The sequence below is a fragment of the Salvelinus namaycush genome, chromosome 10 (assembly GCF_016432855.1).
Source record: "Salvelinus namaycush isolate Seneca chromosome 10, SaNama_1.0, whole genome shotgun sequence".
In the NCBI taxonomy this organism is placed as follows: domain Eukaryota; kingdom Metazoa; phylum Chordata; class Actinopteri; order Salmoniformes; family Salmonidae; genus Salvelinus; species Salvelinus namaycush.
This window is the reverse complement of record NC_052316.1, coordinates 7,413,941-7,435,256: the sequence shown is the minus strand read 5'-3', so window position 1 is coordinate 7,435,256 and position 21,316 is coordinate 7,413,941. Positions and strand designations below refer to the sequence as shown.

General features: G+C 45.9%; 1 protein-coding gene across 10 annotated transcripts in view; it reads right to left on the bottom strand.

Annotated features, from left to right (window-relative positions):
- Positions 1-827: 827 nt before the first annotated feature.
- Positions 828-21,316, bottom strand: part of LOC120054619 (dynamin-like 120 kDa protein, mitochondrial) — a 58,111-nt gene continuing 37,622 nt past the window's right edge. For all 10 annotated transcript variants that reach the window (XM_039002098.1, XM_039002100.1, XM_039002103.1 and 7 more), the window contains 3 exons: positions 20,157-20,267; positions 3,335-3,407; positions 828-2,676 (listed from right to left, as the gene is read on the bottom strand). In XM_039002098.1, coding sequence (XP_038858026.1) covers positions 3,343-3,407; positions 20,157-20,267 — 176 coding nt within the window. In that variant the 3' untranslated portion in view covers positions 828-2,676; positions 3,335-3,342. The remainder of the gene's footprint in view (positions 2,677-3,334; positions 3,408-20,156; positions 20,268-21,316) is intronic.

Sequence of the window (21,316 nt, the reverse complement as noted above, 5' to 3'; positions counted from 1 at the left end):
GGCCTACAAACCTGACTCAGTTACACCAGCTCTGTCAGGGGGAATGGGCCAAAATTCACCCAACTTATTGTGGGAAGCTCTGGAATGCTACCCGAAACATTTAACCCAAGATAAACCATTTAAAACTTCTGATCCACTGAGAATGTGATGAAATAAATGAAAGATGAAATAAATCACTCTACTATTATTCTGACATTTCACATTCTTAAAATAAAGTGGTGATCCTGACCTAAGACAGGGAATTTTTACTAGGATCGAATGTCAGGACTTGTGAAAAACGGAGTTTGAATGTATTTGGCTAAGGTGTATGTAAACGTCCGACTTCAACTGTAGATTTGAGCAACAAAGACAAACTAAACACAGCTGTCTAAAGAAGAGTGCTGTATACAAATGGTGTGGACATTTAAACGACTTCATCTACTCTCCGACAAGCACCAGCCACTTTTTGTTTTTCTCTACCATTCAAGTTGTACATTACTCAATGTCGACAAATGAGAAAGACCTGAAGGAGGGTGCACGGGGGTTTCTGCAGCTGAAGAGGATGCATACTATGTCTGCGAGGAAAAAGTCTTTAGTAAGGTGAGACCAACAAGAACGTTGGCCGTGCGCAGAAGATCGCCTGCTGGGTATTAACAGTTCAACATGTAGAAATCGCTGGGAAATTAACCAAAAAACGACGGCCCGATGTTCCGGGGTCAGAGGCGATCAGACGGCCACCCCGCAGCGCTCGGCCGAGGTTGTGTGTTAGTTTGTCTTGTCCTCAACATTTCGACAACACTGCGGTAGCAGAAGGTAGACGGATGTAGTCAACAGAACATGGACATAACTTCATGGAAAATGCTATTTTTATTAACGTCAATTTGATTTTCACTTATTTTCTTAAACACAATCAAATCTGTAATAAATAAAGCACATCTGAAAGGGTATACCATGCAAACACCTCAATCTACAACATAAGAGAACTGTACGTGCTGAACCAACCGATGGATATACTGTTACAAGCACATTGAACTCTGACATTCCTCCCATAAGCAATAACAGATGCATGATTGGTATTAACTTTACATGTACACAATGTACGGTATACATACCCACATACACATATGAATGAGCTGGGTTAAGAATGTGACTAACCCCTTTAGTGCATCTTATCATGAGATGCGCTTTAGAGCCGGGAGCAAAGAGTGAAGGAGAGAGGGGAAAGAGAGAGAGAGAGAGAGAGAGGGGAAAGAGAGAGAGGATGAGGTGGACAGAGGAGAAGAGAGGGCTTGATAGGAGAGGAAGAGAGAAGAGCGAGAATAAAGAGGCAGAAGATCATGGAGAAGCAGAGGCAGAAACAGTGAAAGTACGAGTCAAAGGAGGGGGGGATAGTGTGGTTGAGTCCAGTACCAGGAACCCAATCCGTGCATTATCATCACGTTTGAATCAAGCGAGGGTCACTAGCGTCTTTCCCCCACCAATGTGGTTCCATCCACTGCAGGTTGAACTGGATACTAGTCCAATAGAAACCAAAGCTGGATCTTTTCCAGAACGAACATCGTATAGAGGTTGCTTAGTCCCGTAGTGAAATGAAATGCTATCACAAACTCGTGATGATGATGTGCACACACACACACACAGAAGGTCACAGAGAGAGGTACTTAGTGGGCTCGTCCACACTTCCTACCAATAGCAGGCACAACTCTCAAATCAAGTCTGCTTCGACAAAATAAAAATCTATATTATATTGTGTGGAATAGATGCACCACTTTTAATATATGTGAGTTTTGGGAGGATGGAGGTTGACTGTTGTACCAGTGTGAACTATGGGGTTAAGTGAGCCGTCGATACGCTGCCAGTGTAGAGTTGGACTAGAGCTAGCCACTGGGCTAACTAAAGTGCATTAGCAATAAGACGTCCTAATTGGGGCTAGGGCTACAGGTATGGTTAGGGCTAGCATTAGGCAGGAGAATAGTCCATTCAAAAATCGTGCACTACATAGGGAGCCATTTGGGAAGCAACCCTCTGACGGGTGCTGAAGCCAATTAAACACATTCCCAACCAAAGGAAAGGAAAGGAAGTGTGAAGAGAGAGAAAACCTGTACAACATCCTCATTTATAAGAAACAGGGGAGCAAGGGGGGAGGGAGAGAGGGAGAGAGAGAGAGAGCGAGCGAGCCATGAGATGTCGCTCGGTCAGTCAGGTGGCTGTGTAACTTCAAGCTTGTCTTTTTTCCTCCCCATCTCTTAGTCTTCCGTGTCGAAAAAGTGAAAAGACGAGCAAAAGAAAAGAGAGCAGGAGACGGTTGTTGGATTGCTGTGTGAAGAGGACACGTCTGGTGAACACACTCGGGGCCTTTAAAGCCCTGTGGAGAAGGCATGAAGCTGTGATAGGGAGCCCACCCAGATCTGAGAAAGTGCTCTATGCTCTGCCACGCTGGAAAACGGACACAGCTCAGTTTAAAGGGCTCTGTCCGACACACTCCACTTCTTTTCCCTGTGCTGCGGCTCCTACTTTCCTTTCATTTCCCTCCTTTCTTTTCGGTGAGGTGTGTAAGGGGAGCGGTAAGCTAAGCCATAGACATTAAAATCAGATGTGGGGGTGGGGGAGTAGTCATTTACAGAGAGGGGGGGGGGGATTTGTTTTCTTTGATCAGTGCATTGCTTCTGTGATCCGCAGGTTTGCTTCCAATGGTTTCTGCAAGGACAAAAGGGTGAGATAGTTAAAATTATTCAACATAACACTCGTTACTGGTGGGACAGTGACACTATGAACCAGCACTGAGCTGCATCATTTGAATAGAAGCTAAGGGATGTGCATCTAGATACATGGACTCCGATACTGGAACAATACTCTTAGTTTGAAACCATTTGATGGAATTTGATTAGTGGAACAAATCGATGCGGTTTGATTCATTTCAATTCAATACAGCAACAATTGTTTTCTATTTTAAATGTATATCTGATACTGTTGGAGTTCAGGAGCTGAATCTGTCTGAGGGGGGTCAGAGAGAGAGAGGTGCGTGAATGATGTAGTGTTTGAGCTGAGCCATAGGGCAGACTGAGCATTTACCACTATAAGATTAGGGAGGGGGGCACTGTTTTTGTACCCCCACTTTTTATTAAAAAAAAAACTTTCATTACCCACTGATTAACTTGTCAGTTAATGGCCCAACACTCTTAACCGCTGGAAAAACTCTGGAATGAGTAGGTGTGTCCAAACTTTTGACTGGTACTGTATGTATTTACATAATTGAGGTATATTAGAGACATTTCTGTACAATGCTGGCCACTAATAGTCAATGTACTGTAGCACATGTGAGATATCTACAATGAGATCATTGAGAGTCAGATACCTGATGCTCTACTTCTCCTTGTGAAGAGCTTCTATGAAGGCTTCAAGTTTCTCCTGAATCTCACGGACTTTCTCTGCAGGAGGAGGAAAGACCAAAGAGTGGGTTAGTTGCGAATTTAAAACCAAAACCAAACAGTGGATATGGAGCAGGGTTGGGTCAATTCCAAATTGAAGACAGTCAATTCAAGAAGTAAAGTAAAATTCTGACTTTGTGGCAAAAAGGTCATGTATTTTCAATGACTTCTCAACAAATTGACAAGGAGAACCTATATGTTTATACATTTTTGAATTTTAAAATTAAAATAACTTCCTGAATTGACGGACTTCGACCCTGATATGGAGCATCCAAGATGCCTCATTTCATACAGTACATCACAGAAAACCACTTGTGAGTGGTTGATTCTGCTAAAAGAGGCCTACTCTATTCTACTGTGTTAGTATTTGCGAGACACCCCAAGGACTTTGAGATGTTTCTCAAAACCGTGGCTTCCAGTGCTTCCAACCACCAGTGACGGCAGTTACAGCTAAAATATAAAAACGCAACATGCGACAATTCCACATTTTTACCGAGTTACAGTTCATATAAGGAAATCAGTCAATTGAAATACATTCATTCGGCTCTAATCTCGGGATTTCACAACTGGGAATACAGGTATGAATCTGTTGGTCACAGATCCTTGCGACATGGGGCCATGCATTATCATGTTGAATCACGAGGTGAGGGCGGTGGATGAACAGCATGACAATGGGCCTCAGGATCTCGTAACGATATCTCTGTGCATTCAAATTGCCATTGATAAAATGCAATTGTGTTCGTTGCCCGTAGCTTATGCCTGCCCATACATTAACCTCACAATGGGGCCCTCTGTTCACAGCGTTGACATCAGCAAACTGCACACATACACTCTGTCTGCCATCTGCCTGGTAAGGTTGAAACCGGGATTAATCCGTGAAGAGCACACTTCTCCAGCGTGTCAGTGGCCATGGAAGGTGAGTCCACTGAAGTCGGTTACGATGCCGAACTGCAGTCAGGTCAAGACCCTGGTGAGGACGACAAGCATGCAGATGAGCTTCCATGAGACGGTTTCTGACCGTTTGTGGAGAAATTCTTTGGTTGTACAAACCCACAGTTTCATCAGCTGTCTGGGTGGCTGGTCTCAGACGATCCTGCAGGTGAAGAAGCCAGATATGGAGGTCCTGGGCTGGCGTGGTTACACGTAGTCTGCGCTTGTGTGGCTGGGTGGATGTACTGACAATTTCTTTAAAACGACGTTGGAGGCAGCTTATGGTAGAGAAATGAACATTGAATTCTCTGGCAACAGCTCTGTTGGACATTCTTGAAGTCAGCATGACAATTGTACACTCCCTCAAAACTTGAGACATATGTGGCATTGTGTGTGACAAAACTGCACATTTTAGGGAGGCATTTTATTGTTCCCAGCACAAGGTGCACCTGTGTAACGATCATACGGTTTAATCAGCTTCTTGGTATGCCACACCTGTCAGGTGGATGGATTATCTTTGCAAAGGAGAAAAGCACACTAACAGGAATGTAAACAAATTTGTGCACAAAATTGGAGAGAAATAAGCTTTTTGTGCATATGAAAAATTTCTCCGATTTTTTATTTTAGCTCACGAAACATGGGACCAACACCTTACATGTTGTGTTTATATTTTTGTTCAGTGTATATAATAGCCCATGGCATACCTTCACAGTCCGAGTGTGAAACCAACACCCTGAAATGTTGTATGTCTTTACTTGCAGAACAACAGACTTGTCACAGGCCATTGTGCCTCCACTGTCACCTCTTATTTCAGCCCAACAGCAGATGGTCCCCACTGACAGCCCTCAAACCTAAAAAAAAACTGACCACTTCAGTGAAATATTCTGATGAAGAGGAGAGTTGTGGGCCATTTCCAGTAAGCTCACAGCCACCACCACATCAAAGACCCCCCCTCCGAACCGATGACATGTTATGTCCCTCCAGGCACACGTCAAGCTAATGGACGGGAGATACCATGACAACATTCCACATGAAAGGGAAAATATACTGGAGAAATGTTGAGTCACCACGTCCCGCCGTTGGGGTCGTTTTGAGGAGAAATCCGTCCATATGACAACATGTACTGTCACACGAGGGGCTGCAGTAACAGAGACTCTTTAATCACTGATTTAACAATGGCAAGAGTAAGTCTATGGGCCAGCGAGAGAGAAAAGGAGGCCTACAGGGGACTAGCAGTGCCAGCTGCACCCATCCTTGGCCCCGTCTCTCCTTCGCTCTCTATTCCAGTAGACTAATCCGACTGGAGCTGCCCCAAGCACAAACTCAAACAAAACTCTGAGGCACAAACTGCAACTCAGCTACTTCCAATCAGCCTCACGAGATACAAATCAGAAGAGTATCTTCAAATACTTTTGACTCAAAAGGTCTGAAAGCTTCAAAACCATAAGTCTCCTTGATTTCCACGGGACAATAAATCATAGCGGTTTAGGCATGGGAACAACAATGTCTTAAGTGTCCATTTCAAGTCAACACAAAGGTGGGAGCTGCATGCGTGCTTTAGAGGGTAACCTTATCCTAGAGCGAGGGGCTCGTGCGAGACCCTTTGAGGGGGAACGGGTGCAGAGGTATCCCTTTCTGACTGATGAAAGGCACGCGGCAGCCTTTGAGGACGCGCGCGCACACACACCTCGGAGTCCTGAAATATAACACTAAAAGTGCTGAGAAAACACTGACCTCACACACACACACAGTGAAAAACAGCACAAGCAGTGGCAGAAAAGCACCTATCCCCTCCTCTCTCTCCCTCCACACACACACACTCCTGGCAGGTGGCAAAACGAAATTCCCCAGCCTTTGATACTCAGTTAACACGTCAGGGCACAATAGGGAGGCGGTAAGGGGAGATTACGACACCTAATGGAGGCATTAGGGCTGGGAGAGAGGGCACGCTGACACGGTTCCACGGCTCCACCACCACGGCAGGTGTGGCGAGGCTGAAACCTTACCCGGCTGTAGCCCCACTCTAGAACCATACCGCTCAAAAGAACGTTATGGAGCACACATACCAGGAGGAGGAGTGTGGGCCAGGCTCCGGCCGCAAAACATCATAATTCAAATCGGAGCCAATCGGATCAGGATTACTAGCAACATCTGTCTGAGCCAGACCCATGGGAGAAGAGAAAAAAAAGGAGGAGGAGAGGGGACATCTCTGTCACATCAAAACAAGCCCGGGAAAACCCCTGGCTCACCTTCAAAGCGTCACTGCTGAGCGGAGTCTAGATGTGACAGTGATAAGGGAGCTATTGTGTCGAGTTAATTGCTCGATGTGGTCCACTTACTGCACCAGGTCAACCACAGGGGGTAACCTTACCTGAAGTTCACTTTACAGTGTTATAGCAGTTCTCTTACCTTATAGCTGTAGGAGGTCTCAATATTTTTTTTTAGCAGAATTTGATAGGTAAAATGGTCCGCAATTCACTTTAATTTATAATGGTGTTATAATGAAGGGCCTGCCATCTTGCGGGACAAAAGCGAGGGCACGCACGGCTCTGAACGGCAGCTTTCAGAAAAAGCCAATATTTTGGGCAGCAACAGTGAGAAACAGATATTTATTTCTCTTCCCCATCTGTTTGTCCTGCAAGACGACAAGGGAAAGAAAAGGCCACAACAAGGCGGCTTTCCTTTTGAGGCGTACGGAAATGCAACACACGAAGTGGACAGAGTCGCCGTTCCTTGCCTGTTGCCTCAGAGGAATAAAAAAATAATCTATATAGGCGCATGTTTACCTAAGAGATGAGCCCTGAGACACTGCTATTCAGCCACCCTCCCCTTTATCTGGTCATGAATATTCCCATAATCCTTTGGCCTCTATCCCAGAGGCCCCTTTTCAGGTGGCGGGCTGAGGGGGGGGGGACGGGACTCCGGGCCTTTCCCAATCCCCTCTTTCAGGTCCCTCTCTCGGCTGATCTCCACATTAAATTATATCTCTTTCACTCCCACTCTGCTGAGCTGTAAAGGCTGTAAGCCTTCGGTGGCCGGAGCAGGAACAGGAGAAGGGACTGAGGGAAAAGCCTTTAATTGACCTGTAATTAGACTGTGAAACAGTGTGGTCCAGGCTGAACAACCGCACCATACAGATGGAGAGAAGAGAGGAGAGAGAAACCTTAATCTCTTTAATATGGGGGATGCCCCTCTCTGGAGTTTGACGTGAAAGGAGAAAGGCAGACGTTAGAAAAGGGAGACTGTATTAGAAAGTGTCAACGCAAGGCTTTCTGTGGGTAACGTTCGGTGCCAAGACTAGCCCCTGTTGTTTTTGCATGGTGCCCCAGTCCAGCATCAGCCAACTCAAGACAGGACCGAGTTCACTGCCTGGTCAGGAGGCTCCCGTCCCAAACTGTCATCATTCAAACAAAACGAGTTAACTTCTCTTCTCACAAGCAAGGTTACAGTCGGGGGGGGGGGGGGGGGGTGATCCGACTCTTTGAACGTCTGCATGCGCGATCCTGTCCTGACTGAAAGCCGATCTCTTAATGCAACAAACAGAAGAGTAGTCCGTCGCCATGTCACTTGACTTGTCTCTAAATCTGTATTGTAACACGCTATAAAAACGTAAGGGCTGCAGGAGGCGGACGCAGAAAGCGGGAATGTCGTCGGAAAGACGCCCCATCAGTGGCAAAGCCATGAATCAGGGCTGGCTCTGGAGGGCTCATCTAGGAACCAGATGCTTAAGGAGAGCAGAACCAAGGAGTCGAGCCCTGGGCCTGAACAGGTTCAACCTGGGGTCACCAAAGGGGCCAGACTAAACAAAGAAGCAGAGCGGGGAAAACAAAGCGTGACAACGCCAGGTGAAGACGTGTTGTGTAGTTTCGTGTACAGTTTTATTGACAGACATTGACACAGCTTTAAAGGGTGAGATGTCAACAACTTTGTGCATGCAGGGGATTGTAAAATTGGTTAACGAGCAAAATCTGGAGATTTCATTTCCTAAGTGGATTTATTTTAGCTAGAGGCACACTACTGGATTCAACAGGTTTGATGTTGGAAAACAGCAGTATGATCAAACACAGAGGACGATGAATTTGAGAGGGTTTTAATAAAAAGGAATCCATACACATCCCATATTTCTTAAGTCTTCCAACAAAATCACAACATCACTGCTCTTACTTTACCTGTGCACGATTGAGACTGTATTTCACATACAAGCGCAGAGTAATGACAAGTCTTTATACCGTAAAAACTGTGCAAGACACTCAAACTGGAAATTCAGAAAATATCTATGTAATTTGTGAGTTGTTTAGGGGGGGGGGGGGGGGGGGGGTTGTAAATCATGGTAAAATCACAGAGAGCTATAGTTCCCAGGCTTCTAAAGCCAACCTTTTGCACTCAGATGGTCTGTACTGCAGCTAAGTAGCCTGGACAATCAATCTTACTGGGTAACGTCGGCCTGATAATCTCGGGGTGACAGAGTGTTTATGTTAAATCACTGTCATAATCCCTCAGAGCCACAGGTGTGGACTGCCCGCCGCTGAGCACTGGGCGTGTGTGAACGCGCACATCAGCAGGCAGACAGACACATTGAACAGAATCAACTGTAATGTGTTCAATTCCAAGGCATAGTCTGATTGTGGCACACAGCACATCCACGGTCGACACCTTGGAAGAGCCCCCCCCCCTCTGTCTCTCAGTCTCCACGACTTCTATCACACACAGATGAATCTGGAGGTCCGACTCATGTCAGTCAGTTCCATGAAGGTAAGTACCATGAAGGAGCAGCGCCGGTCCCAAACGAACCACAGAGACGGCCGATGACACTCATCAGAAGACACACACCACTCCAACTCCCTCAGCTAAATACGGGTTTCCAGCTGGTCTTGAGAGCACACACCTGTCCCGTTGACACACGGTACAGCAGGAACTGCAAACAAACATTGAATTCCTTAACGCCACCGCAAGAGTGAAATGTGTCATTGCAAGCACAATCAAACTCCATTTCTGAAAACATACATCAAGTTTCTTCATCCATAACCAGGTTTTTATCCAACTATTTCATGCAGAGGAATTACCTGACGCATGAAAAAAGTCAGAACCGGCCCGATGGACACAGGAAATATTCATAAAAGCCGACAGACAATTTGTTCCTTCGGCATGGTGGGATCTTTTTGTTTGTAAAATGAATAATGTAATAAATGGCGGTGGAAACCATAAGTTCGAAGTAAACTTGGAACCACGAGGGATGATATGTTCTGTGGTCCTCCCACTACGACTCTGGAAAGCATGCAATTTATTAGGCTTCAGAAGACATGGTGACGAGCTTGAAGATCCTTTCCAATAAATATTGAGGGTCTTATTCTGGTGACATGATGTGCGATGCTTGGCTGCCATTTGACAAATAAAAATTCTCACTCTAACCCATAATAATCTCATCATGTTGGCTAGCCTAACTGCACCGTATCTGTGAGCTGCTGGCTAAAGCACATGTGCCAAGACCAAAATGGACACATTTTCCATATAACGCAATAGTTTTTGTGATAAAACCATCGGTGGAGTTGAAAATAAGTCTGGAAATTGAACTTGTATTTTTTATGTGGTACATTTAAATGGCAAAAGTGGTTTTTATGTGCACTATGTCATTACGCAAAGCCTTTTATCCGCAAAAAGTCCGTTTGATGGAAACATCTCTGGCGGGAAAACGTGCATATTGTTTTGATGCAGATTTTAGAATTCGTATTGAAAATCTGTCGCCAATTGGATGGAAATCTAGCTATTGTCAGTGGGCGACGGGAAGAGGTCTGATAAAATATCTAATACACAAAAACTAGAAGACCTGCCACCTTAAAGCATTCAGCAGTAAACTGAATCCAAATCTAACCCCTGGTAGCCAATGTGCAGGGAAGACATTGAGAAAATCCCCCATTTCATCTGTTCAAAAAACTAAAACAAAAGAGAAGACTTAAAACAGACTGCTCTATTTTTACCATGTGAGGTAGGAAGTGTGGTTTTCCTATTACCGCATCCTCTTATCCGAGCCGTGGACAGCTAACAGGGGCCTAAGTGTGTGAACAGTAACGGTGCTGTCAGACAATGCGTCCCAAATGGCATTCTAATTCTCTATATAGAGCACAACTTTTGACCAGAGCTCTATGGGGCCATGGTCAAAAGTAGTACGCTACATAGGAAATTTGGGAGACAGACAGTGTCTTGAGTGACAGGAGGATCTGCAGGAATGGTCCCCTTGGGGCCCTGCTGGGAGGGAAACAGACGGTCGGAATCCTCACTGGTCGCTCATCTGTCCCACATCACGACTTTCTACACTTCCTCTTTTCCCACCGAGCACCAGGGACGTGTCTCAACACTCCTCAGAGGCTTCCATTCCTCGTAACCTTTTCTTGATGATCACTGATAGGTGACAGGTAAGGTTGCGTAAACGTGTCCCCCAATGGTCTGAAACAGCTTCCATTGCCCTTTACTTCTTTCACACACATTAGTGCTTTCATTTGTTGCTTTTAGTGGTCTTGGAGGAGGCAAGGAGAGGAGGGTATGAGTATTGAGACAGGGCCTGGGAAAGGCAGGTCCAACAGCCTACTCCTTCTCTTTCTGGCTGAGTCTCTGACAGGGTGGACAGTCTCCAAAAATGTCCCCTGCCCCTCTATCCTCCACACACTCAGGCAGAGCAAGGAGAGATTTACAACCATCCGGGGACTGCTGTTGCGGGCCTGTGAAACAGATGCAGGGGAATAGGGGGATGTGGTAAGAGCGCGGGGTCACCAAAACACCAGGGACGTGTCGGCGGGAGCGTGGACAGCCCGCCCTGGCGCCCAGCCTCAGCGAGGAAGGAGGGGACAGGGGGAGGAAAGGAGAGAGGGATGAGGGAGGAGGTTAGGAGGTCGTGAGTGGGACTGGGAGCGGCTGGCTGGCCGGGTATAGGGAGGGCCTCTGATCCAGCTGTTGGGAAGACGGAAGTTGTTTCCTCCACTGGCTGTCAGGGAGGGGTATAAACAGTCCTCTGTTAGAGAGGAGGGGATTGGGGGGGGGGGAGACCCACATGTGCTTTTAACATCAGCCATGCTCCCTGTTCTACGAAAAAAAATATTTTAAAAACACACAAATATGTGTACGCATGTGTTGCGTGTGAGCTTGTGCATGCCGTGTGCGTGTGTGCGTGCAAGAGCCCATCCATGGTCGGGAGTTTGGTGTGTGTGAGAGAGTTAAGACAGGAAGAGAGCTGGCTGCAGATGAAAGGAAAGACAGAGCAGTATGTTTTAAAGCGGCGTTATGACAACTCTAAATGTAGTGTTTGTCTACTCCCAGCCCCGGAGAAAATGGACAAGTTGGCCCAGAGTCAATCTTTGATGTTTCCTCTTTACGAGAAAACGTCTAAACTAGCACTACAATTAATGCCAGAGTCTGAATCCCAAATGGCACCCTATTCCCTATGTAGTGCACTACCTTCGACCAGGGCCCATAGGTCTTCCCATTTGGGGCACAGTCAGAGGATATACACTCAAGAAAAGAAAAAAAACTCAGCTTTGAAAATACAGCCACTAACGTCCATTTATGATAAAAGCACTTCTTTCACCATCTATTTGTCTATGTGAGGACATGAGGGGAAAGCCGACAAAATGCTTTAAAAAAACACCAAATTGATGTAGAGATCTAGAGGAGAGTAAAAGCTTAACCTAAAGGGGCAGCCAATTAATTTGCCAACGCATTCAAACGCAACGGGGCCCTTGAGAGCAAGAGCAGCATCAAATGGCCCCTAAGTGATTAAAGGGACAATTCAAAATCTGAAAAATCAGACAGTGGTCATCCCGCCACTTTTTCTGGTAAAACGGCTGAGGGATTGAGGATTGGCAATCCGCAAAGGACAAAAAAAGTAGCTCCAAATCAAACATATAGCCCAAGCATCCTCCCATGTAAAACGCAACAGTGTGATGAAATGTTGCTCCTTAGGAATCCAAAACCTCAGTACATAAAACGAATGGACATGCTACATCGCTCCATATACACGCAACAGACAAGTGCCATCTTGTCGTACAGCAGATGCTTATGCTTCCTCTAAGAGAAGAGAGCAAAAAGATAGTGTGTGTGTGTGTGGGGGCGAGCCATTTCTGCGGTGACCTGCCGCCCAGAGCAAACACAGTAAAACCTTGCGCACACACACACACACCTAATACTCCTATACGTCTTCCACTACCGCAGGAGGAAACAATCACTCCAGAGGAAGAGCAGCTCAAAGGAGAGGAGGGAAGGGGGGGAAAAGAGAGACAAAGGGGATAGAGGGAGAAGATGTGAGATGGAGTAGTGTGTGAGGGCATTCCACGGAGCAGGTCCAGACAACCTAGAGTGCTATTGTACACACACACACAATACCAGTACTAAGCTCACAGGGAGAGCTAGAAAAGACCAAGGGATGAAGGTGAAGAGAAGTGCGTATGGTGTGTGTGTGTGGTGTGTGCAGGAGCACTCCACCTGCCTGTGTGTTGCAAGACACGCGCTCTCCATCACTGTGACAAGCTGCATAAACACCCGCAACTTCCCTTTCAGGGCCACAACTTCATGACATCTGAAAAGCAAAGACTTATGCTTTCAGAGAGGAGGAAGACCATAGCTGGTGGCGTTTACACAGCACATTTTCTCCCATCCTGAGGAGTCAAAGGGGCGTGAGTCTGTCACAAGGCAAAAATGATGACGGCGAGAGAGAGATGGGGAAGAGGGAAAGAGATAGCAGGGGGGGGGGGGGGGGGGGGAAAACAGAGCAAGGGTTAAAGAGAGGCACGTAGACAGAGGGAGAGTGTGTATTATTGGGTTGTTGTAATTGAGTTGTGTATTACTGGAATTAAGGCAGCAGCCCACATCCAGTCAGTCGTCTCCTGACGGGCCTGCAGTTCCATATTAGCACTGGGCTCCTTTCCAGGGAGAGAGAAGAGGAGGCATCCTGCCATGCAGCTGCTCTGGCCTGTGGTGCGCTCCTCTTCTCTCCCCCTCACAAATGCACGCTCCCCCCCCCCCAGTACACATACACACACACACACACACGTCGCTTTACCTCCACACACCCTGCACCACCGTTAATACTCCTACGATCCGCCTCCTACACACACACCTCCCCCGTGTGAAACCTGAGTGGCACTGGGCTCTACTCGTCTGCTGCGAGTAGGGGCAAATCGCTCTTAACACCAGACTGCCCCAGGGAGCACATTTCTGCCTTTGTTAAGAGAAGTGTGTCTCCCCCCCTTCCCCTCAAAGCACGCTGCCAGGTGAGGCTCAGGTCGTTTTGAGCAAGAGAGAGAGCATTGAAATAAAGTTTCCCTGCCCTCCATTAACGAGATGACCCCTGGCCTAATATCTTTATGAGGGGACGTCCTCTCCAGCCTTCAGATGACGATTGTGTAACACCGTGTTCAGTTTCTCTCTCTCACACACACACACACACACACACCTTCCCACCCAGCTAAACTGGTGGAATCTCCTCCTGTCGAGTCTTGCAGGGGGAGGGGCCAGACAGCACACAGGTGTGTGAGAGGAGGCTCACGTCAGAGTTCAGCCAGACATTAAAAGACGTTCACTTGTATCATGTCTAATATCGCCACTAAATACATCAGCTTAATATGTTCTATTTACCAGGAAAATGTATTGGATCTCGTTATATCATAGATGGTTAAAGACGATCCTCAGATGACTGTTGGATATTCCGACTAGATCGAGAGCCTCAAATTAATTTTTCCCGGGGCCTGCATTTGGCTTTGTGGGCCTGTAGTTTGAGACTAGATGGAGGGTAGAGTGGTATCCAGATTTTCATACCGTTCCTGTACCATAGCGCGGTATACGGTATTACCGGCAGTGCACACAAGCCCCGCCATTTTTTTCCAAATGTTTAAAAAAAAATCATAATACACATATTTAAGAAGCTGTAACCAAGAAGCTTGATCTTGCAATCTAGCCACTAAGCTAGCAAGTTAGCAAACCAAATGCATAGCTGGAGCCCTGAGCTGGTGATCAGTTATTTGGCACATCTCAGATAGGGCTCCCGAGTGGCGCAGCGGTCTAAGGCACTGCATCTCAGTGCTAGAGGCGTCACTACAGACACCCTGGTTCGAATCCAGGCTGTATCGCAACCGGCCGTAACTGGGAGTCCCATAGGGCTGCGCATAATTGGCTCAGTGTCGTCCGGGTTTGGACGTCATTGCAAATAAGTATTTGTTCTTAACTGACTTGCCTAGTTAAATAAAGGTTAAATTAAAAAAATGATGATTTAGGGTGCCTCAAAACATATACGTTTTTAAAGAGGTATTAAAATCATACCGTCTGTAGTTAAAAATACCCCAGTATACACGGTATACCGCCCAAGCCTAATTGAGGGGAGAAATGGCAAAAAATAGCCTAACTTTATAGAGAAGACCAAATTTCCAAGTTGGACTTCGACACTTAGTCTTGTGGCTGTGCGCTGAGCCGTATCTCAGAGCCCAGTAGAGTCTATCTGGTCATTTAGAGTGATGGGCTCCACTGCCCTTCTGAGACCTCCAGGGAAGCATCCCAAACGGCACCCGATTCCCTATATAGTGCACTACTTTTGACCAGGGCTCATAGGAAATAAGAGTGCCATTTGGGACACAGCCCCCTCTAGCACACATCTAGGTCTACATTGCTGACAGGCAACCACCTCCGCACTGTCAGAGGGCTAACCAGCACGATCCTCAACTCTTACCGCATCAAGACTGACAACCGTACATGAATGGACTGAACCCATTTGACCTAATGTAGCTAGGGTCTTAAAAAAGTGCTTCGCAAACTGTAAGGTTGGAGCGCAGAAGCGTCAGGAAAGTTCCAACGAACGTTTGAGTTCAGGAGCACCATGGCCCAACGCCTTGTTACATAAGGTAGTGTAGTCTATACCCGCTTGATAGTGTATCCTCCATCCCTTCAGAACCACTATCCTCCTCCTAAACAGCTTTTAATAAAGTGAAACTACACGGAAAATCAGCCTCTACTTCTGAAGCGTCACTTCTGCTGACTTGTACTCTGTATAACTTGTCACTTATCTTAAAGGGATAGCGCGGGATAATTCAAATAACAGTCAAATGAATTTCCAGATACATTTTAATGTCTTTTTATGCAGTATGAAGGGAGTTGAAAGCAGTTTCGTGAGCTATTTGCTAACTACGGACAATGAAAGGAACTCTATGGAAACAGATAGCGTTCTGGTTGTTCACTTAGACTTCCAGTTATTGTGCTAATGCTAGTTTGCAGCTAGCAACTAGCATGCTAGATATCCCTTTAAAAAGCAGAAATATTTGTAAAAAAAAAAAAAAAGTGGCGGCAACAATTTAGCAGCCACAGGGCTATAGGCGAAACGCGGTGTGTTTGTGAGTGTGTGTTGTGTGTGAGTTTTGAAGAAGGGTCATACAGTCAAAAGAGAGGCGTGTATGTGTGTTCAAGGCAACACCTGAAATGCCAGTCTAGCCGGCAAACACAGATAGGAGCCAGACACAGCAACAACCATATCATAGCTGCAAGTGGAAAGCGCCGTCAATGCACACACCTTTAACAAACTAAACTGAGGAGGAACTAACAATAGGCTAGCGTGTGTGTGTGCCCTGATTGGTTGAGGGTACCCAGCACCCTCATTTTTTAACTGTGTGTATGTGTGCGTCATGGTAAATGGTGTGTGAGCACGCATGCACGTGTGTGTTGGAAACAGAGAGGACAAGGCCCTGGCAGGCTGGCAGCACGCCTCTCCCATGCTGCTCCACTAATGCACTTAGCAGGGCTTCACTAAATAAGCAGGCTACTGTAGTGTGGACGCCTCAGTCTGTCACTACACAATAGCCTGTTATTATGGACCGCTCTCTCTGCCTACCAACAAAGAATTACCAACACTGAGCCAGTTAGCAACGACCCAAACACACACACATAAAAATATAGGCTACTGTAAATGCCCACACACTACAATACAAGATAGCCACAACCCCAACACACACTCTGTCAACAGGCCTGGACTTGTCTTTATTGGAATAGTCCTCTGTATGACTAACGGTCAGTTCCCGGGGGGTCAGAGTGTGTGTGTATCCCGGCCAACAGCATATGAATTCTCTCCCAGGGTCTCCCGTTACCACGGTGGCAGGCACAAACAGAGAGGAACAAGGCCTAGTGACTCATTGCAGCCCCACTGGCATACAGGAAAGAGACACGACTGACTATGCCTGCTCCTCAAGGGTAGGTATCGTATTGACCACGAGTCGAGACAAAAGTACATGTGAATACGCACAGAAACACATATGGTGCTAACAGACGGGTATATTGTTGACCACGAAACACACACCTCTGAATATGTATGAAATCATAAACAGATAGAAAATGGAGAACTAAGCTCGCGCACACACCCACCCAAGGAGGTGTTTTTTAAATTCACACACGCTGCAACCTCTTATCTTTTCCCTTTCACTCCTAGGTCTGCATCCCAAATGGCACCATATTGCCAGGGTTGCCTAGGCTACTTTGAAACAAGGTAAGACTTAACTCATAAAATGAAGTAAAACTTTCAGGGTTCAAATAATTAAGTAATAAAAAACTGAAATACCTTATTTACATAAGTATTCAGACCCTTTGATATGAGACTCGAAATTGAGCTCGGGTGCCTCTTGTTTCCGTTGAGCATCCTTGAGATGTTTCTACAACTTGATTGGAGTCCACCTGTAGTAAATTCAATTGATTGGACATGATTTGGAAAGGCACACACCTGTCTATTAAAGGTCCCACAGTTGACAGTAAATGTCAGGGCAAAAACCAAGCCATGAGGCCGAAGGAATTGTCCGTAGAGCTCCGAGACAGGATTGTGTCGAGGCACCGATCTGGGGAAGGGTACCAAAAAATGTCCGCAGCATTGAAGGTCCCCAAAAACACAGTGGCCTCCATCATTCTTAACTGGAAGAAGTTTGGAACCACCAAGACTCTTCCTAGAGATGGCCGCCCGGCAAAACTGAGCAATCGGGAGAGAAGGGCCTTGGTCTGGGAGGTGACCAAGAACTCGATGGTCACTCTTACAGAGCTCCAGAGTTCCTCTGTGGAGATGGGAGAACCTTCCAGAATGACAACCATCTCTGCAGCACTCCACCAAAATCAGGCCTTTACGGTAGAGTGGCCAGAGGGAAGCCACTCCTCGGCAAAATGCACATGACACATGATGCTTAGAATTTGCCAAAAGGCACCTAAAGACTCTTAGACCATGAGAAACAAGATTCTCTGGTCTGATGAAACCAAGATTGAACTCTTTGGCCTGAATGCCAAGCGTCACATCAGTAGGAAACCTGGCACCATCCCTACGGTGAAGCATGGTGGTGGCAGCATCATGCTGTGGGGATGTTTTTCAGCGGCAGGGACTGGGAGACTATTCAGGATTGAGGGAAAGAGGAACGAAGCAAAGTACAGAGAATCCTTGATGAAAAGCTGCTCCAGAGTGCTCAGGACCTCAGACTGGAGCGAAGGTTCACCTTCCAACAGGACAACGACCCTAAGCACACAGCCAAGACAACGCCGGAGTGGCTTCCGGACAAGCCTCAATGTCTTTGGGTTGCCCAACCAGAGCCCGGACTTGAACCTGATCGAACATCTCTGGAGACCTGAAAATAGCTGTGCAGCAATGCTCCCCATCCAACCTGACAGAGCTTGAGAGGATCTGCAGAGAACAATGGGAGAAACTCCCCAAATACAAGTGTGCCAAGCTTGTAGCGTCAAAACCAAGAAGACTCTGCTAAATGACTTAAATGTAAATGTAAGACTCGAGGCTGTAATCGCTTCCAAAGGTGCTTCAACAAAGTTCTGAGTAAAGGGTCTGAATAGTTGTGTAAATGTGATTTCATTTTTTATTTATTAATTTGCTAAAATTTCTAAAAACTTGTTTTTGCTTTGTCATTACGGGTTATTGTGTGTAGATTGATGAGAAAAAAAACTATTTAAATACATTTTAGAATAAAGCTGTATAACGTAACAAAATATGAAAAAAGTCAAGGGGTCTGAATGCTTTCCAAAGGCACTGTATATACACAGTATCAGTCAAAAATGTGGACACCCTACTCATTCAAGGGATTTTCTGAATTTCTTAACTATTTTCTACATTGTAAAATTCTACATTGTAGACATCAAAACTATGAAACATATGGAATCATGTAATAACCAAATAAAAGTGTTAAACAAATCAAAATATATTTTATATTTTTCAAAGTAGCCACCCTTTGCCTTGATAGCGTTGCACATTCTTGGCATGGTCTCAACCAGCTTGAAGAGATGGAATGCATTTCAATTAACAGGTGTGCCTTGTTAAAAGTTAATTTGTGGAATTCAAGGCACACTTAACCAGAATCTTCAGCGATACACCATCCATCTAGTTTGCGCTTAGTGGGACTATCATTTGTTTTTCAACAGGACAATGACCCAAAACACACCTACAGGCTGTGTAAGGGCTATTATACCAAGAAGGAGAGTGATGGAGTGCTGCTTCAGATGACCTGGCCAAAATCACCCGACCTCAACCCAATTGAGATGGTTTGGGATGAGTTGGACTGCAGAGTGAAGGAGTGCTCAACATACGTGGGAACTCCTACAAGACTATTGGAAAAGCATTCCTCATGAAGCTGGTTAAGAGAATGCCAAGTGTGCAAAGCTATCATCAAGGCAAACGGTGGCTACTTTGAAGAATCTCAAATATATATATAAAAAAAGTGCTTTCCCTATTATTCTACAATGTAGAAAATAGTAAAAATAAAGAAAAACCCTTGAATGAGTAGGTGTGTCCAAACTTTTGACTGGTACGGTATATTCAGATGGGTCATATAGTGCACTACCATAGTAAAATGATACTATGACCATGTTGAAAGTTATAGACGCACACGCACTTAGAGGTGGCAGGGGCTGTCACTTTGCTTACTCTGTTATCAGTGTGTGTGTGTGTGTGTGTGTAAGAGCAAGTCTGGGCTTGTCAACTCTCCACTCGGCCGCTCCACATATTGCTGTGTTTAAATCAGCAGAGCTTCTTACCAGAGAGCAGGGCTGGGCTAGTAGACATGACAGGCGGCGGGCAGCACACTGTTACCTAAATGCTGCTGCCAGACACTCTCTTTCCCGCTCTTTTGCTTACCACCTCCTCTCCTGAGAGCAGCAATTAAAGTCTCAAGTCCCAATGAGAGATGAAAGAGAGAGCGAGAGAGTGTGTGTGAGTGTGTCCATACGCACATGCATTCACGTGTCATGAAGTAGAGAGCGTGTCTGCTAAGTTCCTAAAGTGTAAGGTCATGTAAAAATGTGTGTGTCCAGAATGCACATGCGTGTGGTGGGGGGTATACAGTAAATTCAGCTACGCGGTGGTCAGAGCGTGTCTAAGACTTCAGTGGCACGAAGCAGACATCCCACTGTTAGCGGTCAATCCGTAGCAGTAACAGACACGGGATAGTGAAGCGCTGACATATGGTGAATGAGAAGACTTCACCTTTCCTTTACCACCACTGCCATCTAGTGGCGTCTGGTACGTTGCAAAAACACACGGTCGTCAAATCGGCGAAAGAGAAACGCACAGCCCAATCCATCATATTCAAAACAATATTTGTTCTACATAAATATTTGTTCTTCCACTAGGTACCATAATATAAGTGATCTATTCGTTAGTAAGGCATAAACAGGAGGGGCCACAAATGTGACTGTACCATTCTGGTTAAACCGAAGTGTGTGTATGTAGCTGGTGGGGGTGTGTGTGTGTGTGTGTGTGTGTGTGTGTGTGTGTGTGTGTGTGTGTGTGTGTGTGTGTGTGTGTGTGTGTGTGAGGTGACTCACTGAGGTCCTCTGCCAGCTGTACTCTGCGTCCGGTGATGAGGTGAACCTTCCTCTCGTTGTCCTCCCCAAAGTCCTCCAGCACCTCCTTCACGTTCTTCTCCAGGCGCCGCACTGAATACGTGAACACACACCACAAAATGTCAGACATCAAAGACACAGCAAACACAGACCTACAAAGAGTCTACAAAACATTAAGGACACCTGCTCTTTCCAAGACAGACTGACCAGGTGAAAGCTATGATCCCTTATTGACGCCACTTCTTATATCCACTTCAATCAGTGTAGATGAAGGGGAGGACACAGGTTAAAATACGGATTTTTAAGCCTTGATACAATTGAGATGGATTGTGTGTGTGTGCCATTCAGAGGGTGAACGGGCAAGACAAAAGACTTAAGTGCCTTTGAACGGGTTATGGTAGTAGGTGCCAGGAGCACTGGTTTGCGTTAAGAATGGCAACGCTGCTGGGTTTTTCACACAGTTGCCCATGTGTATCAAGAATCATCCACCACCCAAAGGACATATACATACATATATATATATATATATATACCTAGGAATATGGAGCAAGTGCTCTTTGAACAAGACAGTTGAGCTTACAATAAGGCTGGGTGACATATCAAAATCATTTGATTAGCTCAAATCTATATATTGTTTTTATGAGCGATGATGTCCGCTTGTTCTAATGTCGTCTTTTTGGTCTCGTCTCCTTCGTTCCGTCTGCGCTGTGTGCACCTTCCCATTTACACCAGATATCTACATAATGAGAAGATGCTCATGTCTCCTCCGTAACAATGGGAGTCGTTGTTCCAAAGGTGGGAGGGCAAGCGACAAGCTGAGGTCCAGAATAAGTCCATAGAAAGGCATTGGGGTTATTTTGGACAGAATGAAACCTCTCGCGTCACCTCTTCCTCTCGGTTCTCACACACACACACACACAGCCCCTACCACTGCCACTCACATCAACAAAATCTCCGACAAGCGGTTTCAACTCGCTATTTGCATTTGCGGTTTGGTCCAACAGAATAGATCATATGGACACTGAAACACAGTGAGAAGTTATTTTACTGTAATAAAGGTTAGCCTTCCTAATGATACCCTTTTTATGTCTCAACTCCTCAAATTGCGTGCTGAGCGAGACACTACTAAAAACGTGAGTACC